Consider the following 27,897-nt stretch of genomic DNA (forward strand, 5'->3'; position numbering starts at 1 on the left):
ACAGGTATACTGAATTTTACGCACATGACTCAGCAGTCGCTCCTGAGTTGGAACATAATGTCCTGACAGTAAATGAGCGGTTGACGATTATAACGTTGCATCACATAACCTCAGAGCTCTCTGTCCACACTGAATACGTTGAATATGTCACGTCATGTCACCAAACCATGAAGGCTTATCAGCTGTGTACTTGAGATCAGACTAGAGGTGTAACTATTTAAAAGATGGGTGAGTACTTGCTTTCTTCCTACATTTGTAACGCTACTTTTTGAAACAGAAAACACACATTTTATATTGTGATATTTACTGGAAATAACCTAAAATATAGCCAACAGCACTTTAGGGAGTTTGCCAGGGAGCTGAAAGTTTCTGGAAAGCTGGAAATGACCATCGATAATAACAAGCTAGATTACTTGCTGTTGTCTATATTTTATGTCATTTCCAGTAAATATCACAATGTAAAACGTGTGTTTTCTGTTTTAGAAAGTAACATTACAAATTCAGGAAGTACTTCCCCATCTTTTCAGATGTTACGTCTCTAGTCTGATCTCAAGCACACAGCTGATAGGCCTATGTGGTTTGTCAACATGACTTGACAAAAGTGCCCATTTAGGCTTGCAGTGCGGGGCATACTCCGGGCACAGACCAACAAAGATGAGTGAAACTCGATTGTTAATTGCACTGGGTCTTCAAGTTTGCTTCTGCAGCAGCTGCTCCTCCATGGATCTGATCTGATTGGATCGACCGATCTGTTATCCACTACGCGATTAAAACTCCACAAACTGCTGCTGAGGAGTTCCGAGTGTGCTGCATTCACGGAGCCACAAAAACCTCCCAAATTAGATTTTGGGGGGGTATAGATTCTAATTCTGTGGGAAACACTGAACACATACCAACACGTTTCAACCCTTCCGGCCCTGAAGGAAACATGCAATAATTACATCTAAGATAATAGAATAGAATAGAATAGAAAAATAGTAATAATATTATTCCTCACTATATGAAGTGACTGATAACAAGATCTGTATAATGGATTGTAAAGAAATTCGTCAGGTTTTTATTTTGTCGCCAATTGATCTGGATTTATAGCGTGACAGCACAATGAAGTGTTTGGTATCACTGGAAATCCATCCAAGAATAATGTGTGTGCAAAGCTGCATGAAAGCTTTGTTATACATAATTTTAGTGTAATGTTATCATTGTTTTTCGCTGTGAAGACATTGGACTACTGACAAGTGCTTGTCGGAAAGCTACGACTCCACTGTTTCACGTGATATGCGTGGCTATGACGCACGGTTGCGGAGAAAATCAATAAAGAACAGGCGTGAATTTGGATGCACTGTGCATCGTTCGAGCCCATAGGGTTAATACAATACCTCTGGGTCGAAAATCTGTTGGTGGATCTGTTTGCCTTATAGCTTTGGTACTTTTGATACTACCAAATGTATAATTTATGGAGATTGTATCATTTTAAAAATTGTTATCACAAAAAGTGTTGACGTTTTGTTGCTTTTGACAACCTAAGTTGTGACAGTTGATTGTGCTGCAAGAAGCTTGTAATCGTTTATTGCGAAGTTAGGGAAGGTAACATCAGACCTGTAAGATACACTGCTAGCTACTGTATCCAGGAAGCTTATCAGCCCTTAAAGGTCAAGTGTAAAACATAGGAAAAACCTAAATTAACTTACTAACTAACTAATTAACTATTTATAGCTTCTAATTGGTTAATATATCCATTTTGTACTGTTTACATCCAGGTTGTGTTTATTTATACTTTTGGAAATTATTTTTCTATACAGCTGGGATGTAGTGAAAAAATGTGATATAATAACGAATACTTTAGGTTTGTATCATCCCTACTGTTTTTTCAGACTTTCATACAGTGGAACAGCAATTAAGGCCCAAACACACCAAACTGACATCAAAAAGCTAGCGCTCACTGTTGTGTTGCCAAACGACGCCTGTGTCTCGGCAAAAAAGTTGAACTAAGCACACCACAAAGACTACAGCAAACAGCCAACCAGCAAGTACTTTATGTGCCTCCATGAAAGGAAATAACTCTTCATACCTAACCTACAGACAGCGGTAGTCTGTATTCGTCACTCAAGAAGGGGAACTGGAAGACCGACAGGACAGCTTCAAAACGTTAATTAGCCGGTTAGCACATAAACAACACAAGCTGATGTTGAAAGAAAGAAGAATATTTAGTGTGCGCCAGTTAACAAAAAAACCTAACAGTTATGAACCATTTCTGCTGACCTCAACAGCTAAAAAGAATAATCTTACCTAATATGACATGTTTCACGCCCTCTTGACTTTCGTTGTTAGTGTGAGTGATTTCTCTCACTGATGGGCTCTGATGCCTCAGATGCTGATCCACCACACTGAATCAGGCATCAAACACAGGCATCAAGGGCCAACTGGTGACAACAGGGCGGGACACACCGCAGAAACTAGGGCCACATAAGCTCACCGACAGCCCGACATTGACAAACTGCTGAACCTTGGCTTGGTGTGTCAGGGCCCTTAAATTGCATTCAACATGGTATTAAAGGTCTTAATAAGTCTTACATTTAACTTGGTGAACTCTGCAGAAAACCTGAGTACACACACACAGCTCTCACCTCAGTTATGCAAGAATGGCTGTGTCATTGGCTCAGGTCATAGAACAGTGCTGTTAAAATTTTATGAAAATTGCTATTGTAAATTATTCAAAGAAATCATCTAATATCAAGTTATTTCGTGCAAATCATGATCATTGTATTGAGCAAAGTACCTGGGCTTATCTTGTCAGCCAAATTGTTCATACCTCATTTTTGTGGGGAGGATAAAGGGTTGTTGTATGTGTTGCTGCAGGAGGAGGATGCTGTGGCTCTGGGCCTGTCGACCGGCCAGGCTCTGGTGAAGCTACGGGACCAGCTCAGCAGCCTGCTGGAGCAGCACCAGAGGGCTGCACGCAGACGAGCCTCTGCACAGGTACACACACACATTTCTACATACACATTCATATCATTGGTTTTCAGTTAAATACAGTCACTCCCTAAACTTAAATCTCTTCAGGGCTCAAAACAGTAACAAGTTGCCAGATGCCATTGACAACCATTTTTACACATTGGCAAACCAGTACTTGGCCTTTGGTTGCCATCAGTGTCAGCCACTTTTTAACATATAGAAATAGGGACAGCAAAACATGCACCCCCCAAAAAAAAGTTCTAGTGTTTGTTGCATTAGTGATATTTAAGTCTTGCTGTTAGAGTCAGAACCAGACAGTGCTGCTTACTGATGTGAGCAAAGGCATCTCTTTTGGAGACAGTGGCAAAGCATATAGCTTCTTTGCATACGACTTTATGTATTGGCACACTGTGCAGATGGAGGGCAAGGGCTACCAACACTTCAGAAATGACTATGATTTGCGCTTTTTACAGCTGTTCCAATCAATCAAATTGGCAATAACAAGGTCCACCTTAAGTCCCTAAAATAGTAGGACGTATTAGAGAAGCTAAGAAAAAGGTACTAAGAAACAGTAGGAGGTGTGGATTCAAAACCTCCATTTTCAGTCTGGAGGATCGGAGTAAACTAATGTCATGCATTAACGTAAAAGTGTTGTTTTAAACACGTCTCAAGTTGGATGCAATTACTACTCACTGTTTTTAGCCACGACTCAGATTTTTAATACCCTTTTACCAGACCTCTGGGAATGGTTCACCTAGTAGGCAAATGTTATCTAAATTAGATACCTTTTAGCCTGACAGAGTTGAAATATGAAGTCCAGTTCAAACCAAAGATTTGTTACGAGATGAAACCATTTTAGAACGTTGCAGAGAAAAGTTGCAGCATTGTGAACAGGTCGGTCTGAGCTCGACTTAAGCCGGCTGCAACTCTGCTGGTCAAATCGCCGGCAGCTAGTTTTAGAATGTAAAGCACGTCACCTGTTTCTACAGCCAGTCGGCTGGTAGTGAAGTCCACTGTTCAATTAAAAATGACCACAGACGGTACGTTCACTTGCTGCGGCAAGTTCTCCGTCCCCGCCGAGCGCTCTGTTTCTGTCCTTACAGTGGGTCGCTGCTTCTCGCTGGATGTGTTCATTCATCTCCCACACACACACACACACACATTCTCATCGACTTATGAATTGACGCTGGTTATTTATATTATTGTGCCGTATTTGTTATAAAAATAATCCATCTGATGCTCGTTTTGTTTCATCACTACCAGAAAGGCAACTACAGCCAGTATCTCACTATCACTATCCTCATACACATTTTGAGAAGCTACAAAATATATTCAGCCACAAAATAGCCTGAAAAGCTGGAAATGAGAACAGAAGTACAGAGAGTTGTAGCATAAAGAGGATACTCTGTCTAATGTAGTTGCATTGGTGTGAATCAGCAGGTTTTTAGAACATTGCAGAATGGCGCATTGCAAGTAGTTGCTTGTTTCAACTCATCTTATTGCAAATCATTGGTCTGAACTGGGCTTAAAAGACAGTTATACACAAATACGTTTACTCACGTGGTTGTTGCAGTCATGGACCAAGCTGCGCACAAAATTATTATAGTGCACTAGACTCTTTTATGCTTTCATTGGCTCACCATGTAACATCACTACTGTTGGGAGATCTGGAGGACGAGGTCATTTGTAACGATGATCTTGGCAAATCTTTCAAGTTGTGGAAAAAATTACTTTTCTTCATTTTGTATGGATCACATCCAACATGAGTATCAATTTTCTGATGATGCCTGCTGCCTGCAGGTTCATCCAGCCCTGTCATTTAGTCATGTTCATTACAGACATTCTTTTATGTCACATTTTCATTATTAAGTGCAAGAATGGTATCGTAATTACTCAAAGAATACAGTAGAAAAATGGTTCAGAAAAAAAACGGCAACTGTATTTTCTGGTTCGGCAACTAAAAACTAGCCCTTGCTTGCCAGCCTGGTTAGTGTTGAGCCCTGACCCAAACATAATATTTATTATTATTAAATCTAACCCTACACCCTCATTAGCTTAAGGAGCAAAATAAGAGTTTTGCATCATTACAACCTTGTGAGGATTTCTTGTCCTCCAGAGTGTGAAAACACAAGAACACAAGACACCCAGAAAGCAGTGTGTTCCACATGGCCCTGATCCCATCCACTAATAGCTACACATCCTTGATCATTCTTCTAAATATATCCGTCACATGTCTAATGCCTTACATAACACACTGCATATTGTTTGGCTTATGCCTTGTTGTTTTGTCATGTTTTCATAGGAGCAGTGGGTGAATAGCTTCCTTTACCATAGCAACCGTCACTCCTGCCTCCATTGGCCGGGAGCTGCCCTCACTCTACTGGTGGTGCTGGGACTCTTCTGTTGCCATGGCAGCCAGCCAAAGGGCAGGTAGGTGCCCTCTTTTAGCTGAACCGTCCTGTTCTGGAACATTAATAATACTGTACGTGTAGCATCAATAAAAATCTTTGTGCAGTCATTTATTATTTATGTCAGGAGAGAACTGTTCTGGATTTGCTCTTATTTCACTTTCGGACATGATTTTTTTCTTCCTAAAGCTTCTGTAAGATCTGTAGTCTATGCTAAGACAACTATCAGCGTGTTGAGAAGGCGTTGCACTGTGCACAGTTTCCTCACACCATCATGTCTAAAGCTACATTATACAACAGTTACACCACCATTGTGTCTGAGCCTACGTTATCCAACAGTTACATCACCATTGTTATAAAAGTAGATTCTTTTCAGGGTAAACTAGGCTCAGACAAAATGTGAAAATGTTGAAATTTGTGAAATGCCACATATTAAATTCTGCTGTCAGATAGAAAGAACAAGCGCAGGAGGTCTCTGTCTCTCTCTCTCTCTCTCTCTCCCTCTCCCTCTCTTTCTCAGTCTGGGCATCACTGCTCCTCTACTTTACCACTTAACTTTATTATTCCCATGATAAATAATCAGCATGTCCAGGATGAACAGAAGTGAGAAACTGTAATGAATCACCAGCTACGCAAACACCAGCTGTCGTTGTTCTTGCTGTGTGCCAAAGCAATCTTACACTTGTCTGGACTGCTCTCTTTTCTGTCAAATACCATTTTTTTAAATATGTATACTTAGTGACCAGCAGTGACTGAGCTATTAAAACACTAACTTGGTTTGAGTTTGGATACATTTGCTTTATGTGTAAAGGAGATGGTTTCTTAGAGGGAATCAATTTAAACCCCTGTTTTACACTATTTGGTTTAACTTCACATAACTTTTTTTTTTTAAATAAGCAATGCAAGGTAATTTAGAAATGTGTCTCTAATTGTGCTGGACCTGTTGAAGACTGAAATGTTGGATTTCCATTAAATTAATCACGTTTGACTCTGCTGTCCTCCCTGCATCTCCACAGTTCTGGTATAGAGCTGGTGAACGCTGCAGCCCTCCTTCTTCTCTTCTTGCTAAACCTGCTGCTGGTCAGACGTCAGGAGCAGCTGAAGAGGAGTGAGATGGTCCGCCGTCTCAAGGGCATCATCACACAGCTCAGCGGTGAGTCAGGCTTGTTGACTCAATACTGGAAATATAGAGGAATTATGGAATTTGTACTTCCTGTAAAGGATAATTCCTGCATCTGTTCTTTACTTAAAGGTCCAGTGTGTAGGATTAAGGGGGATATATTGGGAGAAATGGAATATAAGTATATTTATTTAGTGTATTATCACCTGAAAATAAGGGTCGTTTTTTCATTACCTTTGAATGAAATGTTTATATGTACATATAGAGTGAGTCGTTGTTTATGGAGATTGCCATGTTTGCAGCCATGTTTCTACAGTAGCCCAGAATGGACAAACCAAACACTGGCGCTAGACAGGGGCATTTACGCTGCTTAAATTAGAAGCCCCTACACAATGTGCAGCATTGAAAAAACACTGATTTGTAACATGAAAGTGCTTTATCAAGTGTTTTTACTGGTTTAAATCAGCTGGTTAGTTTGCTCTGGGGGAGAGGAGACCTCTGCAGACAATTCAGCTCACAGTAAAAACCTCCTAAACAATGTACACTGAAGGAATTCTAACCAGGAGAAGTTTCAGCTGGTTGCAATCTGCAGTCTTCACCACTAGATGCCACTAAATCCTCCTAAATCTGACACACTGGAACTGTTGTTGTTATAGAGAGATGCAGGTGATCGGCACATCTGGGCCTTACAACGTCTACCATGTATCTTATTTTGCATCCTAAGACTGCCTGAAAGCACACTATCACAGTCCTTTTTGGATGCAAAGTTGTATCTTCTGCAGTAGTGAATTTTGATATCCAGCCCTAGTCCTCCTCTATGTGTGTTCTGCAAGGGATTTTGAAATGAATCTGAGCTTGTCCATTTGGTGAAATGGTTGACTGCATAATGCAATATCAACTTTAGGGATGTCTGGGGTTGATATGTGATGGTGGTATCAGGGCTGATCAAGGCATTTTTTGATTGATCGGCATCAGTGAAAGCCAATGCTAGGTGTAACACAGCTCTGGCTACAAGGATGGATTCAAAATGCTTCACTTCTCTTTGTTTGAACTCTTGAACTTTTTTGTACATGAACAGCGTTGCAAGCAAGTTAACAATGCAGCATGAACAAATAGATTTTTCAGTTTCCAGTCTTTAGCACTAAATGTTTGGACAGTGTCACATAACTCTCACATGTTGTATCTAGAGCACTGATCACATACTGACAGGAATTTAAAGGTGAAGTGTGTAAGATTTAGAGGGATTCAGTGGTATCTAGCAGGGAACTGCAGATTGCAACCAGCTAAAAATTTCTGCCGGCTAGAATTCCTTCAGTGTTCATTCTTCAGGAAGTTTTTATCGGGAGCTGAAATAACCACAGAGGTCTCTTCCTCTCCAGACCCGGCGATTTTAACTGGTAAAACGTCAAAACATGCAGTTTCATGTTATAAATCCAATGAAGACCCGCTCCCTATGTAGATATAAACAGTTCATTGTAAGTTAGGGAGAACACAACAATTCAAACGTTCAAGTTATTATACACTAAAGAAAATAATTACTATATTATATTTAATTTCTGCCAATATATCCCCCTAAATCCTACACGATGATCTCTTAAGAGATGATGGATCTCATTACAATGTTAAACATTTCCAAACTGACGCGAATCAGGTCAAGGAGGGCTCTGCAATTTTCCATACAACATATTTCTTCTTTCTTCATTTATAGGTAATAATTACATGACATTCAGTGACACCATATTCATACTTGTAATGCTCCCCTCTTCCTCTCTCTGACTGCTACTGTTACTCCAGACTACCTGTCAGGGTGTGTGGGTGACGTGCGATGGTCTCCATCTCTGTACCCTGATCTGTACACACCCTCGTCCCCATCGTGGTCCCTTCACTGGACTTACCGTGACTCCCAGTTGGTTAACCTGCCTGTCAGTCTGCTGGTGGAAGGAGACGTCATTGCTCTGAGACCTGGCCAGGAGGCATTTGCATCCCTCAGAGGCATTAAGGTAAGTCTGTGTTTAGTCACACATACATGCACACATGCTTTGAGAAAGAGAAAGGAAGTAAAATTTAGTACATGAGGAAAATGTGCAGAGAGATTTGTATTGGATTAACTGAATTTGATTCTACTACAGCCGCTCACAAGCTCCCTCCTCTGGCAGAATGTTAATACACCTCTGGTCATAGTGAGTACATTGAAATTTGATACACATTGATTTTAATGGCACTTAAAGATTTTCTCAATCCCAAAATGTATACCGACATGACCCTTTTTTGGAGTGAGTTGAATTTTGATTTATGAGATATAAAGCCTATAAATAAAATACCTAAAAACCTTACTGATCTGTTCAGGTAACTTTGTTGTAATTGCAGTATTGTACACTGTTTTTATGCCGTCGTGCCGGCACTAGCTGTGGCTGGAGGCGTTGTGTTTTCAGGATGTCCATTTGTCTGTCTGACCATCTGTGCCATTCTTGTAGGGCAGGGTATTGTTTAAAAAATTATGACACCAGTTCCAATACCAGTACCCTTAAAGTGATACTGGTTCCAATAGAGTACCTCATTTAATACCTTTAATACTTTTTTTCTACTTCATTCGATACCCATCATGTGAATGGAAGCATTTAGTTGCATTAAACACTTGGGGTGATGGACAGTGATTAAAACCATACACAAAGTCTTTTTGTTTTCTTAATCTGGGTTTAAAAATGACTGAATACAAGTATGGTTTGATGGGGAAGTTTTGATACTTGGTACTGGGTTAGTTTGGTCAATACCTTAAAGGTATCTAGTACTGATTCCCAGCCCTACATTCCCACAAACGTGATATCTCATGAATGCCTTGCGTGTGTTTTTTTTTTAGATTTGGCACAAAAGCATCCACCTGGACTCAAGAATGACTTGATTAGAATTTGGTGGTCATAGGTCAAAGTAGGGATGCATGCGATTGAACATATTAACGATGAAACGTCCGTCCCCTTGCTGGTCGGCACCAGATATATTAGTCGGTTAAACCAATTAGTGTTTTATTCATGTACAAGGCCGCTTAACTGTAATGCAGCTGCCTGTCACTAGTGGGTGCTACAGAGCCATCAGACAGCAGTCCCCCTCCCCGCGGTAATGCTCGAGTAGACTGGAGTTTTAAAACAGCATAGTGGTCAACAGGGAAATTAGCTGCCAGGAACATCCCTAGGTCAAAGGTCAAGGGCACTGTGACCTTGTTTGTCTCATTCTTGTGAACGCAATATCTCAAGAACACTGAGGGAATTCCTTTAAATTTGGCACAAACGTTAACTTGGAGTCGAAAATGAACTGATTTGATTTTAGTGGTCAAAGGTCAAGGCCACTGTGACTGTGCATCCATTTAATTCTTGTGAACATGATATTTCAAGAACACCTTGAGGGAATTTCTTCAAATTTGACACAAATGTCACTTGGACTGAAGAATAAACTTTTTAGAATTTTATTGTCGAAGGTCAAAGGTTAGGATCAGTGTAACCTCACAAAACATAGTTTTGGCCATAATGCAAGAATTCATATGCTAATTAAAAATGCCACACAAATATCTAATAGGATAAAATAAGGAACTGATAACATTTTACGTCCCAAAAGCCACTGTGACATCATAATGTAATCCAAAAACACTTCTTGGGCCATTATTCAACGTCATATCTGAGGAACAGAAGGGCAGACATTTGGTCAGGTACTGAATTGGTGACACTAATCTTAGGTGTCCACCTTGAAACTGTGCTGGTTGTATAGATCTTCTGTTTTGTGGGAGTACAGCTGTGTGTGAAGCATCCTTTAACAGCTTTAGAATTTGTAGCTTTGCAGCAACGTCTATATTTCAAGCTTTGTCTCTCTATTGTTCTCTTTCAGAAGCTGACTGAATTAGATTAGATTCTGTACTCCTTTGTAAAAAATAGTCTCTAAGTGAAGACAGCATGTTTCTCACTAAATCTATCTTTTGGGAGTTAGGAAATTCAGAGTTATCAGTTATTTGCCCTAGATATTTTTTTGGAATTGATATCAAGGTACCAAATAGAGAACTGGTATTGGTACAGAAAGCCAGTATTATGTGGCCAACACAACCCTGTGTTCTAACAGCTGCCACACTAAAAGCAGAAAGCATGCTATTCATAATGCTATACATAAATGCATTAATACTTACTGCTGAGGTAAAGAGTAACATATGAGATAGCTGAATTGTGTCAAAGAATATTTCCTCTGAGCCAGAATCAGTTAAGGTTTATTTCACACAAGATGGTCTACGTCACCATCACAGAAATCTCTTCAAGTGCAATTTGCAATGCTGTACAGCATGTTTGACCTCTGTCTTTGTCACTTAAGTCATGTTATGTTCATCTGAAGCCTGCAGCAGGATGTGGTTTTTGCTGTGTAGCTGCACCGACGTTAGCCCTTTACATCTTAGATGAGTGATTAGTGTGTAGAGATGATCTTTCAAAATGATATTTGTTGGCTATGATAATGGCCATCACATGTCAATGATAACAGAATGATACTCAGTTATGCGACGCCTGTTATGAATTTTGTGCAACATTCAGTCTCTCTTTCTCTTCTTCTTGCTGTCTCTGTGCGTCACCCATGGAAATAGAATGAATAGAGAGGACCTTGAACTGTTTGCATTGGTCATTTGACTAGTACAGAAGAAAATGGCAATTGTCATTAGTTACAGTGATAACACACAGAGGCAGGTTGTGCCTGAGGGTGCTAAGCGACCATAACCAGAACTGTATCATAGCCTATTTATATGAAATCCTGAGCACTTCCAGGTGCTGTTTGTGTGTAGGCCTATTGTCCAAGGGACAGATATTAAGCTACGTGTTGCCCTGTATTAAAAGGTCAACTTCTCCATATTTATCACAGACTGATATTTACGGATGAAGGGAAAAATCTGTTGGCTGTGATTGGTTGTCACTCATCACATGACTGAGCTTTATATCTGTCTCACTGATAATAGGCCTACACACAAACAGTGCCTGGAAGAAGATCAGCTCTGCACTCGGGATTTTGGATAAATAGGCCACGATATGGTGCTTGTTGAGGTTGCTTAGCAACTTCAAACGCAACCTGCCTCTGCACTCTCAAAAGTTGGTGCAGAATAGGCACAAAAGTCGCAGTCAGTGCCCGATCTTGCGTTTTCCAGGTGCTTAAAGACGACGCATGTGCCCACATTTCTACAGCAATGGGTACGTCACGACAGAACGTAAAGCTGAACAGCACAACAAACCCTAGAGAGCACATGGATGCATCAGCAGAGCACTCAACTATTCTGGTGTTTAGATGCCACACACACGCAAACAACTCATCTCCTGACATTTTTCAACAGGTTGAATCCTTTGCAACGGCATGAGCTGACCTGAGCAGATATGCAGCTGAGTCATTCAGACCACTGCAACTTTTCTCTGTCATGTCCTGAAACCATTTCGTTGCGTCTGGAATCTTTGGTCTGAACTGGCCTTAAGATGTCAGATATGTTGATCTGCATGCTGATCATCTCTGCAGCTTCTGCCTCTCAGCCGTACACTGAGCGGCTGCTCTCGCTCATTCTTTGGAGGCAGCTACAGTAACGCTACGTCATTTTTCAGCAAACATTACATTAATGGCAACATAAGAAATGGAAGTAACAGTAAGGGTGATATTTAAAAGAAATGGATTACTTATATTAATATAACATTACTACTCTACTGGTTGTCTGCCTGTTACTGTTAAACCTCACTTCAGTGACTTTGCCACTTGCAGCAAGTTTATATGACATGTGGCTATATCTGTGTTATCCTCATTCCACACACCAGTGTTGATAAACAGGTTATTGATTAAAACTAACCATTTGTAGGAACAAAATGCATCATTACTATATATAGACATGTAATACTCTGCTTCCTGTCTGTGTGTAAGGCTGCATTGTACTTGAAGTTAACTGTGTCCTTGAAGAGGTTTTATTTGTGTGAAAAAATTTCCTTTTCAGTAACAGTTATCAGCAGAGGTGAGGCCTTCCTTTTACTCCTTCTCTTCTAGCTTTTAATTATATTATGACTGAATCTGTTCTTCTTTGTCAGACGTATGGAGGACATTCCAGGTGTCAAAGCTCTGATGTTTCGGCTGAAATAAGATTGACTCTGTTATAACCCTTATTATTCTGTTTTATCGCTTTATTAAATAACATGAAAAACAACTTGATCATTTAACTCTTTATTTGTTCATTTTTCCATGACTCGCACATCCACCACACCAATCTAGTTTAGATTTATTGATCTCAGTATGTCCTTGTACAAAGTGTCGCTTACTGCCTATACACTTTGGCCATTTTGTGGCCTTTTAAGGGTATTACAACACATGCTTCTCCAATCCATATCTCAGTCCCTTAGGGATTTTGCGATGTTGTGATCACCACAGTTAATGCAAATTCAGCCAGTCCCCGTCAGTTCTGCATGACCTTGCAATTTTGTCAGATTACTGCAACTTTCCCGCAAATGTGACAATTTAAAACTTTTAAAATCACATTTCATTGTGGAGCTGCGGGCAGCGTTTTGATCTGCTCAGCCCCCCCCCAACCCACACCCGCACCCCACCGCCTCTCTCTGTCTCTCTCTGTCTCTCGCTCTCTCTGTCTCACACACACACACACACACACACAGTCGAGACATTTTGGTATTGGTGTGAGATTAACAGCTCTGTGTTGGATGTTAACTGCTGCTGCGGGCCTTCTGCCCAAGCAACAAAATATGATGAGTGGTGATGAGATGACGTTATGCTATGTTAGCTCATGCTAACAGGGCAGAAAGCAGTGGTGGTTCTAGGCCAGTTTCAATCGGGGGGCCAAGCTAGGGCCAGTCCTTTTGATACAGAGGCACATACAAGTAGGGTCAAATTCTCAGTCTGAACAATAAGATATATATGTACACATATATATGTATATCAGTGTTTCTGGGACAGGCCCATTTATGGCAACCCACTGGATCCATGGTGTGTGCGATCCGGCCGAGGCGCGGGTGCTGGAGCTAATAGCGGCCATTCAAGACCATGTAAGCTGTAAGGTCCACCACCTGCGGCCTAGAATCGGCTCGGTGCTCTGCTCCGCTAAAAACAGGCGTCAGGTCTATTTCTGATGGACGCCGCGCGACGGCACGTCAATTTGCACAGACCAGATGAGTCAAACAGGAAGTCCGATGCAGAAAAGACGAGAGTATCCGGTCAGTTTTCACAATAAAACACCCATGAAAACTCCAGATTGTATTTCACATGGCTACATCAACATGATGTGACATGCAACTACCATGAGCCAAATGAGAACGATAAAGTTTTCAGAGCTTACTTCAATGGTGCTGTGTGTTGCCATGCAGGTTAAGAGTTGTCTTAGATACAGCCACACAATTCTCTACTGATGTTTTCAATGGGTGCGCCGCTTTAAGTGGTCCGACCAGCAACTGGTTGAGACGATTTAGTTCCGCGTTCCAGGTTGCCCCTCCGACTCTTTGGCAGGGGGGGCCTGCTGGCCCTCCCCTAAAACCGCCATTGGCAGAGAGAGCAGCAGGAGGAGAACCTGTCACGTGGACGGTCCTTTAACACTGCATCGAACAGCAGCAACGGCTGATTGTCGCCAATCAACAGCCAAACAAGACAGTTGGTCAGTTGGTACAGAGTGACCCTTTAAAACCAAATTGTGTGACCAGCTTTATCTATTTTTGTCTCCTCAGGATGATGAGCACATTGTGTTGGAGCCAGGAGATTTATTCCCCCCTTTCTCGCCTCCTCCTTCGCCACGGGCCAATGAGAAGAGAGGACCCCAGAGCCCCCAGCAGCACCGTCTCTTCAGAGTGGTACGGACTCCAGTCCTGGACATTGTCAGGTAGGGAAAAAATATAAGATATTTGCTTATGTCTCAGAGTCTGTAATTTGAATTGATGTGATTCTAGTCAGGGGCCTATCATTGATATGAGATGATGTCATATGCCCATTAGACACTATCAGCTACAGTTACAATTTTTTTTTTCTTTTTTTGCATTAGGCCACAGAAAAGCAACAACACATAAATAGCTGTAAATAACTGTAGCCATTTAAGTGGTGGAAAGCAAAAATATGTCTATTAAAGGCAAAAAGCCCCAAAAAATAAACTTAAAAAAAAAAAAAAAAAGTCCACTTTTAGTCGGACTAACACAATAAATCGATTTCTTTATTATGTCATTTAGGGCCTGTTTGTATGGTTCTGTATATTTCTGAAAACGGGCATTTATCTTTGCGTTTGCACCTATCATTTACACGTAACCAGCGTTTTTCTCGGCGAAAGTGGAGATTTTCAAAAACAGCTTCCAAAGTGAAAGTTTATTAAAATATCCCCTTCTGTGAAGACGTGTTAACAGGATAGATGGAGATTTTGGAAAACGATGACGTTGCGACCCAGTTCGTGCATGCCCATTAGGCGCCCGGTAGCCACAACAATATATGTGCCGGGTTGTTTACGTTTTGTTAGCACTTTTGGGACTACTTACAAGCTTACAAATGAACCTAGCACTGCTGCATCAACATCACTGCTACATCGGCGAACAAAGACGTCTGTGGTGCCCAATATTAGTAAGTGTATAGCAGCTAACTATGCTACATGAAGTTAAAATGTAGTATGTCATTGTTTTTATCACTAGCGCCAAGAGGAAAACAAATCACTGTGCATGCTCAGAACATTCTCCTATGGTGTTTGACATATGGCGTATCGCCACCTACTGGCCTGGCATGCTAATTGCAGCAAAAAGCTGCTGTTTTTGCATTTTCATGTAAACAGGGATATCGTTTTCACAACTGATTATGTAAACCCGGAATTTTTTTTTTTTTACTGGATAAATAAAAATCTGTTTTTATTTGTATTGGTGTCCGTGTAAACAAGGCCTTAAACATACTGAGTGATCATTGAATCAGTACATCGACCTAGACTGATGGATCGTTACACCCCTGGTATTTAACCTAAATAAAGATAATGTTTTTGTCCCTTCTTTTTTCCCCAACAGGAACAGTTTGGAGATGGCGTTGGCTCGACCAGTCACGGTTTTAGATAATGAGAGGTTTACAGTACAGTCCGTTATCACCAAGCTAGTCTGTCCTATCGTTCTGGTGAGTAGTTAACATCGAGTTTCTAAATTGTCTCCTCAGTATATTCAAAAACACTTATTCTGTGCTTTAAACAGCCCGGATGATCTTTTCCTCACCAGTGTCTTAATGATCTCTCCCTATAGGTGGCATTCCTGCTAGTAAACACAATCCGCTATTTTTGTGATGCACCCAGCCTCACCCCTACCTGCTACAATTTCTTTCAACTTCAGGTACAGTCATGCGAAACTATAAATGTGTAACTAACAAAAACTGCAGTGTGTACAGTATTTTGCCATCACCAGCTGATATTTGAAGCGTAATCAGTTGAGAAGCACACAAAATACTTAATTTTCATTTCTAAGTCAAACTCTTTCACTATATGTTGATAATACACATACTGAATTACACATTAACTGATATGGTTCAGAGAGATGATAAATGAAATCAAGATGACTGGACAGAGATGTCAAGTGTGTGAAATTGTGTTTGCAGGTGATGGGTGTCCTGCCCATCTTGCCTTTGCTCTTCCCTGTTATGTGGGTGCTGTTGAATGCCTTCGGAGAGGCCAGGGTCCTTGCTGAGTTTAGCCGCGCGTCGCCAGCTGGTCTGGTGAGGGACGCACACTCTCAAACACACACAGTTGTACATTTCTAATGTGCGCTGGCAGAAAAGACTGCTTAAGTTACTAACATGGAGGATTGTGTGTTCTAACTAATGATAATGTTTTAACTAATACACACACACACACACACACACACACACACTCACGGGTTAGACTCTTATCTTGGTTTAATTTTACAAGGTCAGTATCAATAGTAGAGTACTCCTGCCTGTGATATGCTGCTAAACAGCATGATAATGAATTACATATTAAACAATGAATTTATAAATCTTATACAGGCAGTCTATGGAAAGGCCTTAAATCTGCACAGCATGTCCACTGGCTGTGTTTGAGCAGCATCTAGGCTCAGACTCAGAGCTGTATTAATAGTGGAGCCTTTGCAGTAGCTAGCTTTTGCCTGGTTTGTTGTCTTGCGTTTGAAGCTTTATTTCTCTTATTGTGAATAGGAAGGGCAGAAATCAGTGGAGATAATTTGACTATATATATTTAAACAGTAGTTGTACTGCCATTACAAGTGATGCTTAACCAATAGTTCATTCTTCAACCAAATCCAGTGTTTGTATATAATCTCACTCAGCATTAAATACTCAAACAGACTGCGAGTGTATTATAACAGAAACATCAGTGTGATAGAACAAGTACAACTACATAATACTACGTTTCCATGACATACACGAGTCAAACAATAATATCAATACTCAAGCTCACATGGCCAGTGGACATTGAAACACATTATGCTTTACCACATGCAGACCATGTGGACCAAAAGAGTGATTAGATTCCATATATAGTGTGCTCTGGAAATATTTGGACAGAATTATAGTTTGTTCTGTATTCCTGCACATTGATTTTTGTGCTGATACAATGTTCAGTGTCAAATTTAAGGGTGCTTTAAGGTGTTTATATCCATGTTTGGTGACCAGAGATGGACCCTTTTTTTGTATATTTTTTTGTATACAGTCCCCTAATTCTAAGAATGCAAAACAATGATCCTAGACATATGGACAAAGCAGCGAAGATGTATTTAGGAGCAAACCAGACAGCCCAATTCTGTCACTTGACTTCATTTCAATTCAGCATCCATTCCAGGACCAGACTGCCTCCAAAGCCCCCAAAACAGGTATATATTGATGTTTTGTGCAGTCCAGGCCGTGTAGAGCATCACTAAGGAAGATAATACTTGTTTCTGAAAGTAAATCATTAAATTCAAAGCATTTCTACCCAAATACCAACAAGGTAGTCCAGAGTTTAATCTTGCATTTCTTAACACAGCCTTTAAGCAATATTCAAAATCAGAGCAGCAGAGGCTGAGGTGTCTTGTCTTAGTATGAGTCAAGGGCTGGTACCTACACTTCCCATAACGCATATATTATATATTATATTAATATTCGTAATAATAATAGTTAAGCATCCGAAAAGCAAATAAATTCAGTACAGTGTATAGCTCCTATGACATATTTAGTCCTTTTATAAAAGACAAAAACTGATTCCAGACAAGCAAATATGATTCTCTACGGTTATGCAGATTGTCTGTCATTGATTAAAATGGTGCATTCTTTATTATTAATAAAGATCCACTCTCTATATTCAGGTTTAACTTGAGTTTTCCAGTTGTGGAGGATGACCCTAGCAGCTGCGATAAAGCCTGTTAGGGCGCGAGCCCTAAGAGGCGCAGTTTAACTGACTCAGGCACAGGGATACCTAGCCACTCTTGTATTGTTTAGATTATCTCTCTACAGAAAAGTGGAACTAGAGGACAGGCCCACATTGCATTCCTGCCTTTTACATTTCCAGTGTAGATTATTTTCTAGTAAATCCATTTTATGAAGACAGACAGGTGTAAAATGATATTGATGAAGTATTTTAAGGTGTATAATGTTTTCTCCCAATAATCCCTATGAATGTTCAAATTTGAATCCCTCTGCCAGATAAGCCTGAGGTTCTCACTGTTGCCATATAATGTGTAAGCACTTATCTTATAAAAGATGGAAGCTGAATGATTAATTTTTAGGTTATTTAAAATCCTGCTGCACCATATTATTTGTATTTGCAATTATAATAACTTATACAATAAAAAATCAATACTTGGCATCTGTGTATTGATACAATATTGCAAAGCAAAATATTGTGATACTATACTGTATCGATTTTTTCCCCCCATTCCTATTATGTATTAAATGGGCTACAGTTCCCATACTGTTCAGTCAATATGGATGTGAGCACTGTTAAAGCCCTGACACACGAAAAGTAACACTTTGTCTTTGGGATGTCAGAATGGGATGCTCAAGCACAGAGACACTAGAACAAAATTTCTTTGATGTCATCTAAATGTTTACTGACTTCACTTTATGCTGTTTCAGAGGTTTTTACATGTTAGCTTTTGCCATCTGCTATTAAGAAATAGTGAAAGTGATCTTAAAACCAGTATCAGTCTAACCCTAACACACACACTCACACACAGAGGAGACACAGCAAAGGCCTCCCTCTGTGTTTTAACTAGACTCTTCTCTTACCCCAGCTTGCTAAGTTCTCTGAGGACACACTAAGCAGCTACACCGAAGTGGTTTCCTCCCAGGTATAATCTCTCGCTGTCTCGCTCTCCCCTCTTCCACTCGCTTGGCTCCCAACTCCACCTGAACCCGCCTGCATTCACTCGCTTGCTTTTTGCAACTCCCTCTCTGGAACCCCCCGTACACAGCTCTCGCTACCCTCCACCTCCACTCCCTCACCCTCAATCTCCATCACATCTTTGATTTCTTTACCATGGAAATCTTCATGGACATCTTCTGATCAGATCACCTCTCTGATTCTCCATACATTCTCTACTTTTTTCTTTTCTTTTCTGTCTTTTTTTTTTTTTTTTGGCTTACTATGAGCATTTTGCTTTGCGTTCTGTTTTTTATTCATCTGGCACGACATGTTATTTTCTCTCCTCTGACTCTTTGGTTTTGGTCACTCTTCATCTGTGGATTATCAGTCAACACGTCTTGACCGAGCACCTCTGGATGTAAGTTTATGCTCCAGTCATCTTTGACTTGTTATCTCAACAGTCAATCCTGTGTATTTTAAGATCATTTTCTCACCTCATGGATACAAGTTCTATTCTCACGTCCTCTCACAGTTCCTGACCAAACCCAATCATCGTCTTCCATCGTTGCAGGGCTTAGTGCTCAAAGGGGAACAAGCAAATCAGCAGATCAGTGTTTTGTCTCTTGCTTTGGCACTACTCCAAAATACATAGCAAGTGTTAGTTATAGGGGAGAGATGATCCTGAGAGGGACTTTCACTTGAATCCGTGCCTGATCTTCCACCTCTGCTTGTCTGCCTGCACTGCATGACTGGAAATCAGCCCCAGTATGGCCCTGTGCTGGTAAAATTTCAGGGTTTCCTCTTCTTGTGTCCCTTCCTTATCTGCTTTGGAATCATAATGAAAATATTATTGACTTGGTCAGAGCATCAAATGCTGATTGAAATCTGTATTTGGCAGATTAGTTCATAATACGTCACTGCTCTGGCTGTTAGCCTTTGAAGATGCTAGTATTGTGAATGCAATTGGTTTGAACTCTGTTGTCCCTGCTGGACACTGACTGGACTGAGACAGTCACATCCAACATGCTCCTTATTGGTGCCTGTTGCATATACTCTACACATGAGTGTGCAACATTTTTCTCCAAAGTCTGGATGTTTAGTCAAGACCATTACTAGAAGAAATAACAGAAATGTTGACAATGTACTGTTTGTGCAAGCCATGGATACATTTGGACGTTATTATGTGGCAGATACAGAAATTTAACATTAAACAACATTGTGGTTAACGTGTGCTTAGGTTTAACGCTATATTTAATGGCCATCCAGGGTAAATATAAATCAGTTGTCTAGAAATTATAACTTCAAATCTCAACTCATTGAGCCTGTACACCTGGTACTAATGTGCGTTTTGGTGATCAGAACACAAGTGGAAAGCTGACATTCATCACTGTTCACACCTGTGTTAATCACACATGATACGTGTCTACGTCACTTTTGCGAGAAAGTCCAAGGGCCCCACACACAATTATTACGTCCACACTCTTGTGAGCTGCTTGTTACCATTCTCGCTAGTCATGTTAGCAGTTGTGTTGATATAGAGACAGTGCTGTCAACATGTCTCCCTCCATAGGGTGAATTGATGGACGGTCACGCAACACTTCGTCTCACGTGTTGTAAAATGGGCAAGTTACAGAGCGTTACCTGTCACCAAAGCCAGAGTGGCTATAGCTGTGGCTGGAGCAGCTACGTGACCATCCACCATATCCACACGTCAGTCCACGATCAGCCCCCTTAGCCTCTTGATCTGAAAGCGGAAGCCCTAAATAAAATGCTTAGATAGCATTTAGCTAGCTATGAAGTTTTAGATTAAAAGAGAGGTGGTTAAAGTTAGGGTTAAGGTACGGGTTACATCTCGTTACTTATAAGGTGAATCCCGTCTTCGTGTATTATGAATTATGAAATGGATTATTGCTATGTTTAGCTTAATATTTGTTAATAATCTTATATACAACTTATTATATTATAATACTTACTATATTATAATAAGTTGTAGCAGGGCGTGTCGTGTAGGCTTCAAACGGAATGCACCTGCAGCTCTAAATGTCTCTCAAAACAATCACTACATCCTGCATTGATGACGCGGTTCTTGTTGGGCACGTATGAGGACACATTAGCGTACACTACAAAAGATTCGTTGTCAGATATGTCCTAGGCCACCTCAGCAAGTGGTTGGATCTTGGTGGTTGTTTACACTTGTAGTCAGTGCTGTCCAATTGTGGTTGGATAACCATAGAGGCATGTTAACACCAGGTGTAAACTGGGTCATAGTCATCATAATCAGACAATTTTCAATACCAAAGCAATCAAGGTGATTGTTGATTTTATATCTGTGTTAAATGTACAAACAGGAACCATTCGATACAGGTAGAAGCTTTGTGTTACATACCTAATGTACATGTTACTTTAGTTTACCAGCCCTCGGCTAGAGAGTGGAAAAATTCATTCTGGATGCAGCGTGATAAAGAGAGGAGGCAAGGAAGGGCAGGTTGTGATTGTTTCCAGTTTATCCCTCGCTCAAGCAGTCATCATGGATTCCATCTAAAAGACTGAAAATCTGCATGGATGTGTTGGAGCACTCACAGAATGCTGCAGCTTGCACTAGGCTTCACCTCCTCGCCTTGTGCTGCTAGCACTGTAGTATAGAATCTTTGTCCTATATCTTTCTGTGCAGCCCAATCACACAGCTGATTAAGGCTTGTATAGCTGGTTTGGGGCTTTTAGACTGAGCTGTTAACTCAGTTTGCTTCTGTCCTACTTTTTTAAATTGTCCATTTTAATAACTGAATCACTATATTTATGACAATCATTTTACTCATATACTTTGAATTTCATTTCAATAAGCTATATGTGCTCACATTTTTGTACTCTAGTATGCAGTAGAATGCAGTTTTCTAACTTAATTCAACATTTGTGTGCAGGAGTTGCTGCGTTGTGTGTGGAGACACCTGGTTGGCGTCCTGAAGGGAGAGTCTCAGACACTCTGTTATACTTCCAGCCTTTTACACACTCTGGGATCTGTCACTGTGAGTATTATGGCGAAGATATAGGGAAGAGATCTTATTGCAATTTTTAATTGTGATTATGTCCTGTAATTTTAAATCCAGGTCCACACTGAATATCTACATAGCACCTTTCACAGCAACAGAAAACAGATGTTGTTTTCACGTGAAGACAATCTGAAAATGATGCAAAGGGGTTTTGTGGCTCAAAATAAAGCTGCTTACTCACTGGGGCAACTGGAGAGCGTGGCCACCATGTGTCTTCAGCAACATTGTCTAGCCACCGGGACAGCGTTACCAGCTGGAATTGCGAATAAGTGACACTGCTAGCCGGCTCCCACCCGACCCAGCTGGTGCAGTGCAGAGTGGCAGAGACTAATGTTAACTAACCAGAGGAGACCAGAGGGTAGGCAGTGGGCACTATGTCCCCTAACACTGCTAACTAGCTGTCTGTCAGCAAAGCCAACAGAAAATAAAATTAAGGCAACACATTACCACACAAAACATTAAAATTTCACTACCTTGTAATGGTGTGGCGCTAAAGTTCACTGAGTCAGTGGAGCACCATACAAAAAAAAAGGCCTCTTATATTTGACCTCATTTTGTGTGTTTTTCTTAAAAAATTACTGGTTAGTTACCAGTCAAAGATTGTCAAGATTTTGAAAGTGAAATCAACTGAAAATGACATCCCTAATAAATACTATTTTAAACAAGTATATTGACATTAAGAAATTACCTCTCACTATAAAAGTTAGCATTGTTAGTGGCGGAGTCCGCCATTCCAGCGCAGGATTCAAATTGCAATCACACACACAAGGAATAAACAGGAAACAATGCAGCATGTAATCCAACATTACTGTTTATAATTTATGTTACTGATATCAGCCTCACTGTTAACTGTTGACTCTCCTACAGTGGTATCAGTACTGTTAATGCACTCAAAACATTTACTGCTGCTAGTTGACATTAAGTTTTCAACTGGCTCAACATTGGGGTGTCTTTTATTGTGAAGCAGTCACAGGAAATGTGATGTTTTTGTCACAAGTGTTAGTGTTGACCATTGTTGTGATTGTTGAACAAAAATGCGTCCATTAAATATTGCAGTAATGGAGTAATGGGGTCAGTGAGGAGGAGCCACAGTGAGCTGTTGGATACTGCACACCTCCCAACTCTTCATCAAACAAACCATCTCCTTTTACTGAGCTGTGTTGTTAACTGCTGCACCCTGTGGGGAGAACTACACACAGCGTGCAGCGTGAAATCGGGTGGAGGTTGCAGTTATTTTTGACTGACTTAAAACAATGTCTGTCTGACTGCAGTAGCTGTTCAATGACAAACAATTAATATACTTACATACATGCACTTAGGAACTATATTATGTGTGTAGGTTGTAAATCTTCTGTGTGTATGTATTTTAGGTGCTGTGTTGTGTGGACAAGCAGGGGATCCTGTCGTGGCCTAACCCCAGTCCAGAGACTGTGCTGTTCTTCAGTGGACGGGTGGAGCCACCTCACAACAGCCAGGATGATCTCAGAGACGACCTGTCAGTCAGCTCCTACTGCCGGGTGGAGACAGATGATGACAGGGATGAGGTGTGTGCGTGTGTGTGCGTGTGTGTTTTCTCAGGCTGCTTTTAGCCTTAGTAGCAGCCTGGCGGTGGGGATTGTAAATTAATTTTAAAAAATACAGAGAGCGGTATGGCATGTGATCTGTTATTTTAAGTAGAAACTGACTATAGGCATCAGGAATTGATCAGCTGATAATACACAACATTGTATCCATCCCTGACAGGCCCAGGAGGCGGAGGCTCTGCTCTGTCTACCAGCAGAGCCCCAGGTGGGGGATGGGCCTGAACCCAGTGAGACATCACATGACACTGCTCGCTCATCTGACACATTTCGGGCGCGGCGCGCCTGCCAGCCTGCACACACTCGCACCAAACACCACTCTGGATCCAACGTGAGCTTCAGCCATGACACCGAGGGAGGCGAGGATGACCAGGTCCAGGTAATACCTAGAAATGAAACGTCTTGACTGTATCAGATAGTTAAGAAACAAGTGACAGTTTTGTTTGAAGTCATGATTTCTGCTGTGCTGTGATGTTTTAGGTCCTATCATTTCTGTCTCATATGTCTCCAGGACTTTGCAATGGGCTGCCCAGAGGCGGAGGCTGATGACTTTGTGTGTGACTACCACCTGGAGATGCTGAGCCTGTCGCAGGACCAGCAGAACCCCGCCAGCATCCAGTTTGACGACCTCTCCTGGCAATGCCACCTGCCGTCCCTCAAGCCGCTGGGCCTCAACATCATGCTGAACCTCTGCAACGCCAGTGTCACCCAGCAGCTCTGCCGCTTCTCTGACCACTTGTCCAACCTGGCTCTGCAGGAGAGCCACGGCACCGTGCTGCCCGTCTACGTCCCCTGGGGGCTCTGCGAGCTCTCCAGACTCATAGGTGAGTGTGGAATGATGCTGCTTTCAGTGCTGCTTTCACATCTAGCCAGTTTAAAGCAAGTTTTTTTTTATACCATGGCCTGGTTTGCCCCATAGTTTGAATTTTTCTTAGGTCCTACGAGGACACAGCAATCAGGCTGATGTTATTCAGACGGTCTGGCACTGTGATTTCAGCTCTGAAGTTTTCTTCAGCAGGAAAATCTAATCTGAGTGTCAACCCACGCAGCATGAATTATGGATAAGTTTCATCTGAGAAGAAAGTCCCATCCCTAGAGTAAATGTCTGAGCACTGTGAACAAAGATCTATCACTCGCATGGCTTTAATGATAAAGTAAAGCCACAACTTGCTGCAGTGTTGCATTATTGTACTGGAATGGGGGTATTTCACCTGACAGAACTGTGAGTCACTTTGGAGCAGAAATTTCCTTCGCTGGTCCAAACTGTTACTGTTACAGTTGTGTTGATTGTGTGAATCCACAGATATTATAGGTTTATCTGCAATTTTCTGTAGTGATCCCACTAATGTTTCTTATTAACGTGTCCTGAAGTAGCAGATCACATAACCTGGTTAAGCTACAGTATGTTTGAGACTGAGAACATGACAAATACTGATATACTGAATATCTTGTAAAACAATTTGATTCTGCCGGCAAATGTAGATCTCCTCCTGTTTTGGAAGTACGGAAAAAATTAAAGCAATTGTAATATAAGACAGTTTTATGTCCTATTTTCATATTTCATTTTGATTAATTTACTTCCTAATTTAAATTATTTGCTTTTATCAGTAGCCTATATTTGGCACCGCAGCTAATGTTACAGCATGCACAGTCTTCTGTCGTTATTTAGGTGTTTTCTGTTTTCTCTTTACTTTTAAGAGGCACACGAGTGAGAAAACAGCTTGAGCTAACTGTACAGACCGATGTTACAGTCTGTCACTTCTGTTACATTCTGTAAATTGTTCCAGTTACATTCCTCGCCCCATACTGATGCAAAAATACATTTTCCAGTAATTATCTACACTGCATATGACTCCAGTGATGAAATAAATCCATGTCATGATCATTTAAGTTTAAAGTCGTACTTAAAAAAAAATACTGATTCCACAGTTCAGGTTGAAGATTGCTATGACATAGTGATTAAATTAATTAATGTGCCACAGCAATCCTACTGAAATTGAGGTCCATGACTTTCTGATCGGGTATCTGACACAGAGGGCCTATTATTACTATCAATATTATCATAACACAACAGTGACGTGGGAATTTGACAAATTTAAAATATGCAGCTATTGTCATTGTTTTTAAGAAAGATGATTGAATAAAATATGTAAATATTTATGAGGCAAGTTTTTTTAATATTTATTTTAGGGTAAATGAATTGTTATATTAATTAAGTAATAACAAAATAATGTTTAGAACAATATAAAATAATGATTAGTCAACTAATTGAAAAAATAAAAGTTAGATTAATTGATGAAAAACTAATCGTTAGGTGCAGCCCTAGTTCACAGGCACCTGCCATTTGCAAACTCCAGATGATGACATAAAATCAGAGTAATCAAAGTTATCAATTAGAGAGCCAGGGCTTTGTTGAGAGCTGAAGGTGGGATGGAAATTGATAGAGGCAGCTGCCTTGTAATTCTCTATGCAGGAAAAACTCTTTTTCTCTCTTTAAATTTGATGGTTTGTGTGCAGAAACATGATTTTTCAGTACTGGATCAAATTATTTAGATAGATATACAGATAACAGCTCTTGTCTTTTCTGTGTGTGTGTATCAGGGTTCACTCCTGGTGCGAGGGAGCTGTTTAAACAGGAGAACCACTTGGCTCTGTACCAGCTGCCATCAGGAGAGAAGACTAAGGAGTTCACTTCCCGCCGCCTTCATTACTTCACCAAACGCCAGCCTCCCATCTCCCACCTCATCTCCCTGTTCGTACGAGACTCTTCCTCCAGTGAGTCCACACACACTTCAGTCTACACATGTCATGCTGAAGAATTGTACTTCTTCCAGTCCAAAGGTGCAGCTGCAGGCTACCAGTAAGCTACGCTGTGTCATCTTTTAAGTGTCAGTTTGAAAGATGAAAATCTTTAGAATGGCTGCAGCCAAGTCTTACAATGGTCGTTAAAATCCTGCTATTTATTCTGGCTTCATGATGGCTTAAACATTGATGACACTCTTATGAAAACACGCATATAAAAACAACGGGCAGTGTCAAGGTCAGGAAATTGATCGTGTCCATATATCATACAATAAGTCGATAGTGTAATCGTCATGAAAGAATGTCCCTTTTTCTTCTGACTTGTTTTAAAGCCAGTCTTATTCACACTGACCTTTCTGTTGCAGATAACGTCCAGATGCTGTCGCACGGCTCGGCCGACCTCATCCTGGAGGCCTGCACTGACTTCTGGGATGGAACTGACATCTATCCCCTCTCGGGCTCAGACAGGTGCAATGTCTCACACTCATCATTTTCACTTTCACTGCTTTAAATCTTCACTCAAACATGAAGTGTCAAAGAAATGAACTTCTTGTCGATATCATCCATGTTACTAGCATTCTGTCCATTTGTAACTCTTTTTTTTTGTTTCACCCGTCTCTTCTCCTGTTACAGAAAGAAGGTTCTGGACTTCTACCAGCGTGCCTGTCTGTCAGGTTACTGCTCAGCATTTGCCTACAAGCCAATGCAAGTATCTCTGTCCAGCCAGCTGAATGGGAAGTGTGTGGAGCTGGCCCCTGGTCCCTGCCTCTTCTCTGGAGTGGAGCTGCCCTCCACCACCCCCATCAAACACAACTCGTGCAGGAACAGCTGGAGCTCTGACGGTATGAGTTTCTGACAGAGCGACGTATAGTTACAGTGATGATGTAACTTACATAATTTACATTCATCTTTTCCTGTCATTGCCTGTCCCCGTCATGTCTCCAGAGGGTATAGGTGAGGGTGTGGAGCGCGAGGACTGTGTTCAGGCCCTCAGTGGGCAGATCTTCATGGGCATGGTGTCCTCCCAGTTCCAGGCGAGGCTGGACACAGTCCGGCTCATAGATGCCCTCGTCACAGCTTGTATCCGGTTTGTTTACTTTTCCATGGAGGATGAGCTCCGCAGCAAGGTAAACACACATGAGCTCATATGAACTTTGGATAGTATCTAGGTGCTTAGTTTGGCCACAGTGATCTCAGTATGACACACTGGCCTCAGGGCATGAAATGTATCACCCAGTGCTTGACCTTGTGTATTTTAGGCGGTTAAAGACACAGAAGAGATTTGGAAAAGGACAGATAGGTTGGCTGCTGACATATTTTTAAGTAAATTTCTACAGTAAAGAGAGACGAATGTTAGGTCGGCACCACAGTCTGTAGTCATTAATAAATATATAGATTACGTTATTTACCTCAGAAGAAGAGGGGACACATACCCGGCATTGCAGGAGAAATGTTTACCGATATTCTCGTCATCCTCGGTCCCTGCTTCTAGCCTCAATGTTGTTTTGCCTTGTACATAAAAGTTAAGATCATGAATTCATCCTTCCATCACACACTGTAGTCCTGGCTGTCAGCTTCTTGAAGCATATTGCCTGAGGCCCAGAAACTAATAAACACTGCGGCACCCGGCTGAACAGAACTGGCATCACCATGTTTCTCTTTGTCAAGCTTGTTCAACCTA

The 27,897-nt window shown here is 41.1% G+C and overlaps 1 protein-coding gene across 5 annotated transcripts in view; it reads left to right on the forward strand.

The window, feature by feature from the left end:
- The window catches only part of tmem94 (transmembrane protein 94), a 49,202-nt gene that overhangs the window by 10,374 nt on the left and 10,931 nt on the right, over window positions 1–27,897 (forward strand). For 2 of the 5 annotated variants that reach the window (XM_049563048.1, XM_049563049.1), the window contains exons 3-20: window positions 2,857–2,976; window positions 5,255–5,382; window positions 6,377–6,513; window positions 8,275–8,480; window positions 14,193–14,344; window positions 15,495–15,597; window positions 15,720–15,806; window positions 16,069–16,185; window positions 18,717–18,773; window positions 19,176–19,205; window positions 21,706–21,810; window positions 23,205–23,378; window positions 23,578–23,793; window positions 23,926–24,238; window positions 26,016–26,189; window positions 26,582–26,684; window positions 26,850–27,058; window positions 27,162–27,343. In XM_049563048.1, the coding sequence (XP_049419005.1) occupies window positions 2,857–2,976; window positions 5,255–5,382; window positions 6,377–6,513; window positions 8,275–8,480; window positions 14,193–14,344; window positions 15,495–15,597; window positions 15,720–15,806; window positions 16,069–16,185; window positions 18,717–18,773; window positions 19,176–19,205; window positions 21,706–21,810; window positions 23,205–23,378; window positions 23,578–23,793; window positions 23,926–24,238; window positions 26,016–26,189; window positions 26,582–26,684; window positions 26,850–27,058; window positions 27,162–27,343 (2,613 nt within the window). The remainder of the gene's footprint in view (window positions 1–2,856; window positions 2,977–5,254; window positions 5,383–6,376; window positions 6,514–8,274; window positions 8,481–14,192; window positions 14,345–15,494; window positions 15,598–15,719; window positions 15,807–16,068; window positions 16,186–18,716; window positions 18,774–19,175; window positions 19,206–21,705; window positions 21,811–23,204; window positions 23,379–23,577; window positions 23,794–23,925; window positions 24,239–26,015; window positions 26,190–26,581; window positions 26,685–26,849; window positions 27,059–27,161; window positions 27,344–27,897) is intronic. The other 3 variants (XM_049563051.1, XM_049563050.1, XM_049563053.1) reach the window with 2 other exon arrangements.

This window comes from Epinephelus fuscoguttatus, linkage group LG20 (genome assembly GCF_011397635.1).
Source record: "Epinephelus fuscoguttatus linkage group LG20, E.fuscoguttatus.final_Chr_v1".
Classification (NCBI taxonomy): Eukaryota; Metazoa; Chordata; class Actinopteri; order Perciformes; family Serranidae; genus Epinephelus; species Epinephelus fuscoguttatus.